The sequence below is a fragment of the Carassius auratus genome, chromosome 44, assembly GCF_003368295.1.
Source record: "Carassius auratus strain Wakin chromosome 44, ASM336829v1, whole genome shotgun sequence".
In the NCBI taxonomy this organism is placed as follows: Eukaryota; Metazoa; Chordata; class Actinopteri; order Cypriniformes; family Cyprinidae; genus Carassius; species Carassius auratus.
Window position 1 is genome coordinate 14,323,593 of NC_039286.1, and position 5,779 is coordinate 14,329,371.

Here is a 5,779-nt window from a genome sequence, read left to right on the forward strand (position 1 = left end):
TGTGGGCTGCTGCCGTCCTCTCTGCGCTTGGGAATGTCAACTGCTGTGCAACAGTGTCCTACATACTCAATGCATTCTCATGATATGGTTACACACACACATGCATGCACATTAATGTTGAATCAACCTGTGGGTCATTCTATAAAACAAGCCATTTTGTCCATCATTTACATACAGTATTTGTAAAATAAAAGGTTTTTTACCTACATGGTTCATTAGGAAGACTTTTTTGGGCCTGCTATAATACTCAATGTGAGAATTTAAATGGAAAGAAACATATAAAAAAGATTGCATTTTTATTTGTAATCCCTATATTTTCTTAGCTTTTTGGTGACTGTTTTATTACTTGAATCCACAGGTTGTCAAATACCCCCTCCCCTTTTTTAAATATCTTTTCCAGGGCATGGTAAAAACTATTCTTTTTAATCACTTTTTTTTTTTTTTTACATTAAATTCTTTTAGTTTCTCAACCTTGTGCTTGTAATGTCAAAACATGCATTTCCACAGGCATAATTACACTCAAAAATATTTTCATTTTATTGATTTATTTCTAAATAGCACAATGCAAATGAAGTAAAATAAAGTAAAAATTGATAAACAAATAACAAATACAAATACAAATAAATATATAAAGGTAAACAAATAAACAAAGGTCATTAAGGATTTTTGTCTGACAATTCTGAATTGTTCCTCACAATTGTAAGTTAATATTTCACAATTCAGACTTTTACATAATTGCAAGCTTTTATCTCACAATTCTGAGTTTATATATTGCAATTCAGTTTTTTTCTGCGATTCTTTTTTCTTCTTCTCAGAAGGTCGTAATTACCTTCATGTATGCATGTATGCGTGTATTTATTTATTTGTAGGCAGTTATTATTTTAACTGCCTGCATATCCAACCAACCGGAGGACTGCAGTGAAATTACAACGCGTGCACGTAGTGCATCATTGTGGGCGAAAGACTTGCGTGCCCTAAATGAGAAATTGAACAATGTATAATGATACTGTAGTTTCCACAAACACCAGTGCAAAGCAGAATCTATCAACACCACGCTTTCTCTTCGGTTCTGAATTGTTGTGATACGACAATCCTACTGCGGGACGTCCTTATTCGTCCCATTGAAGGAGTAAACAATGAGAACACGATGTCAGACAACAGTGTGCTACAGCTCCAGCATCCGCGTTAATTGTGGACATATGGCTCCTACTGGAATCATTGAGGAAACGGACCTTCTGGTACCCAATTCGCGTGATTTGCATGAAAAGAAAGCCATTGGTTTATAGACCGTGATGTAAAAGAATGACCTGAAAGCCTGAGGCCAATGCCAGTAGTTGATTTAGTGGTTCGCGGCAGAAGGGAAAACTCAGAGCGCGGTAGGGCAGATTTGGTAACGAAGCAATGTTGCAAATGATGCGCAAAACAACAAAATCTTTCAAACAAAATGATTAGTTGAGTACGACCATTTGCATGCTAGACAAGTTTGTATTTATTTATTTATTTATTTATTTTAATAACCCAAATAATTTAAACCTATTGTTTAAATAGGGGGTTAAATAAATAAATAAATCATATTAAAAGGCATCAATTTATTAAAACGTTTCTTTGATGAAAACCGAACGGATGTGTGAGATAAATAAACCCTTGTGTCTTAATTCAGGCTTCGAGAAAAATCTGGCGAAGGCGTGCACGTCTCACAACGTCATTTATCCATCCAGTTCAATGTTGGTCCCGGGAGATTTTTTATGGATTAAATTAAGTACTTCCATCTTCATTTACCACCTGATCGCAGCCATATAAATCCCAACAGCTGATCAGCAGACTTCAGAAAGCGCGACGCCTTCAGACGGAACAGCTGGGAGATAAAGCAGGAGAGAAGAGAGCAAACGGGCTGACGCAGACTAAGCTGTTTCACTGTCCTTTCTGTGCCTTTAGGGGAAAAAAAGCATCTCGGAAACTAGAGGACTAGTTAGTTTAAACTTAAAGCCCTAACCTGGAAGATACAATCGTCGTGAAGGGTCCCAGCGGAACTAAAGAGAGCGAAAAACGAAAGAGAGAGAGCGCGAGCAGCGGAACAGAGCTGTCCAGTGCTGAACGCGCGCCGCCGAACGGGAGCTGTCCAGTGCTGAAGTTGCATTTCTGCTGAGAGCATCGCGCTGCATCAACACAAGCGCATTCAGGGGCTCGAGGGTCTGCCGTAACCCTGCGCTGGCATCCGACTATCGGCATTACCGAAGAGGAACGATACTAAACGCGTTCTGCCCCAGCGTTGCATGAGGAAAGCGAGCCATTCTACCTGCGGACGAATATTTTTTTTCTCCTTCAACGTGAAACATGCCAAGGTCTTTCCTGGTCAAAAAGGTTAAGCTTGATGATTTCTCATCCGCTGATCTGGAGAGCTCCTATGGCAGATCTAGGGCAGACCTCAGCCTGCGCTTTCACGAGAAAGGTAATTACATTTATTTGACATCCAGATCGTGTTTACGCATGAGCATGTATGGTGACGTTTGATGGTTTATAATCATAACCTCATGTAGTTGACCCACGGTCACATTGTATTCAACACCGTGAGGCGCATCAGTTTTTGTCGAGTCGGCACATTTCAGTTGTTGCGCTCTTTCAAGCACGCATTCGACTCGCTTTCAGGCACATTTTATTTTACAAAACGCAGAACTAGCAACAAGTACTTCACGTTTATACTGCGAGTTATCAAAACGTGAATAATCAACGCATGCAGTCTGCTAAGGGAACGCATGTTTCACGTTATTATTCACGCTCTACATAATCTGCGTTTTGCACACACTTGCATAAGCAGACGTTTATGGAATATTTATACATGCACCTGGGGGTTACAGAATACTATCTTTTGTGCATTAGTACACATCGACCTAATTCTACCCAATTTCTACTGAGACTTGAAATGCAATTGTAACCGAAACTATATAATTCTCCCCATGTTTAAGTGGGTTGCCACGCTAATTGAAATGGAGCACTATTGATTTTTTTGCACGCTCGTGCAGGTTAATGTAGAAAAAGTCACTGCGTCTGGGTTAACCTAAACGAGCTGAAGTAACAGGAATTGTTGCATCGCTTTCACTCTCACAGGCTATATCAGCGACTACATGACCCCGGCACCATACGATGGCGAGAGTGACAACGGCATCAAAGTGCCCTCACCCGGACCCATCTACAGCGATTATGGAGCACCAGATTCAGACCAGCCTGACAGCCCGCAGTCTGAGATCTCCTCGGGCTACATCAACGGAGACAACGCGGTCAGTGAGGGATACACAGTGGATGCCTTCTTCATCACAGATGGGAGGTCGAGGAGAAAAGCCATCAGCAGCCCAAGAAGTCTTCAGCGGCACACGTGCAATGAGTGCGGAAAGACATACGCCACGTCTTCCAACTTGAGCAGACACAAGCAGACGCACCGCAGCATGGACAGCAAAATGGCCAAGAAGTGTCCCACCTGCGAGAAGGTTTACGTCTCCATGCCAGCCATGGCCATGCACCTGTTGACCCATGACCTTAAGCACAAGTGTGACATATGTGGGAAGGCCTTCAGCAGACCTTGGCTTTTACAGGGACACATGCGCTCACACACTGGCGAGAAGCCCTTTGGATGCGCGCACTGTGGGAAGGCATTTGCTGACCGTTCAAACCTGCGTGCCCATATGCAGACACACTCAGCCTTTAAGCACTACAAGTGCAAGAGATGCAACAAGACCTTTGCTCTCAAGTCCTACCTGAACAAGCACTACGAGTCGGCCTGCTTCAAGGGAGCGTTTGCTCCTTTGAGTCCAATGGAAGTGTGATAGTTTGACAGCACAAAAACAATGTCTCGGAGGATTAATCGCATGTACCTTAACTTTTCTTTTCTTAGTGTACTCTTTCTCCTGCTGTTCACGTATTCTGAGCTGAAATTTCACTCGTTTTTGCCAAAACTCAGAGGACATTGAAAATGTCTTTGTTTCTCTCGAAAAGGTCAAACCTTTTTTAAGTATTGGAGAATATTGTACTGCTGCCAGTGGCCACAAAAGTGTTCAGCATTGAGGTAAAACTATTTATTCATTAACTTATTGAAGTATTTATATATTTATTTCCTACAAACGGTTAATTTGCACTTTAATTTGTCGTTCAGTTGCCAAGCCTTCATCATCAATATGCCAAAGCATTTGCCACTTTCTGAATATCTTATTTTTGTTTGCCACTTTATAAATTCGTTGCATGCAAAAAAAAAAAAAAAAAAAGAACAAAAAAAAAAATATCAAAAACTAAAACAAACAAATACACTACTACTAATGAAATCTATGCCAATTTTATGAAACTTTGGATTTTTTTCCAAAACCTAGATAGCATCCGTCGGCAATATTTCTTGGGAGTGATGATGAAGAATAGAGCAATAATGCATGGTATTTTTAAAAGCTAAAACGAGTAATAACTATTGCATTTTTAACCACGATTTTATCCAATACTATCAGTAGTTGTTCAGAAGTTAAATATCAGGGAAATGCCAGAGTAGTATTAGCGGATACTTCCAAGGGATGGGGAGGGAAAGGGATTTTGGGTCCTTTTGTAAGTGGTTATGCACTGCCTGCCTCTTATTTAATAACGTAGTTTTAGAACGTAGGCGCGTGCATTGCTGAATGGACAGCTTTGTGTCCAATCCTGATCATTTGTTCCAAATCTGCGGCTGTGAATGGCGCTAAACCTGGAAACGCTGTTGTAGGAGAACCTACTGCAACATGGACAGCTAGACACAGCAAACTGATCTCTGAAAGGCACTTCTTTGAGAAAATCTTCGACTTTTTTTTACAAAAATTACAAATAGTAGCACAAACCTTAGCAATTCAGGTAGCCAGGCCTTTTATTAGTCAAACCTCTGTTTTTGTATTTACAGACAAGGATAACTAACTGTTTAATGCAAGGCGCCTTGTAAATAATCCTTTGGGATTGAATATTTCTACAAGCTGTAAAGAATCAAATTAATTTATTTCTGGACTTCTGTTGCCTGGGTTTTTTCCCCCCAGCATTTGAACAATGTAAAGCACAAGTGACACCGGGCATTTTCTCACTTCATAATAAAGAACCAATAAGTAACTATGTGTTTGTGGTCCTGTTTGTTTCAGCCACACACCGAGAACCATCCACCGCTGAAGCTTAAAATAATGCTGATTCAGAGAGATGCATGCAACTCGGTTGAGTAAGCATGCAATGACGTCAGTTTGGTGACGCAAGATTTGTGGTGCATACAGCGTGCATAATGTGTCAGCACATCCCAAAAATAATTTCAGAGACGCCAAACACTCGTGCATGGGGCTCTTCCGCAGGATTCAAAGCATGCTTTCATCTCAATTAAATCCTTGACTGATGCCTTTGTTACACATGATTCAATTTTATCCGTATTGTATTCACAAGGAGCTCTTGAGAAAAAAAGCATGTGATCAAAGGGAATCCAGCAACAGCCCGTGTTCATGGAAAGATCCCTGTAAGCTTTGTCAGATCTTGCAGATGCATTATGGTTGTTAGAGTACAGTTATTTGTTTGGCCATGCTGCAGCTGTAACCTTGAGACATGTAATTGACGGAGGAAATTTGTCCGTCAGCTTTATCCAGGTCCCAGCAGAGTTCTTATCAACAAGGACTAAAGCACTTCAAAGTGCCTCTGGCTGACTGTGGTTGAACATTAGCTTCATTACTGGAGATTTTGTTTTGACATTATACGCATTACCTGAATCCCCTACTTTAAAAAGAATGCAATATTGTAGAGCATGCAC

General features: G+C 40.8%; 1 protein-coding gene across 1 annotated transcript; it reads left to right on the forward strand.

Moving 5' to 3' along the window:
* The first annotated feature begins 1,653 nt into the window (after positions 1-1,653).
* LOC113062617 (transcriptional repressor scratch 1-like) lies at positions 1,654-4,253 on the forward strand. The gene is made up of 2 exons (XM_026232594.1): positions 1,654-2,449; positions 3,106-4,253. Exons 1-2 carry the CDS (start codon positions 2,335-2,337, stop codon positions 3,816-3,818), a joined length of 828 nt encoding a protein of 275 aa, XP_026088379.1. The 5' UTR covers positions 1,654-2,334; the 3' UTR covers positions 3,819-4,253.
* The last annotated feature ends 1,526 nt before the right edge of the window (positions 4,254-5,779 follow it).

Bases quoted from the DNA above. Each gene is read 5' to 3' on its own strand.
- LOC113062617 (XM_026232594.1), top strand. From the start codon at position 2,335: ATGCCAAGGTCTTTCCTGGTCAAAAAGGTTAAGCTTGATGATTTCTCA. The intron at 2,450-3,105 runs GTAATTACATTT...TCACTCTCACAG, and splicing joins CCTGCGCTTTCACGAGAAAG to GCTATATCAGCGACTACATG.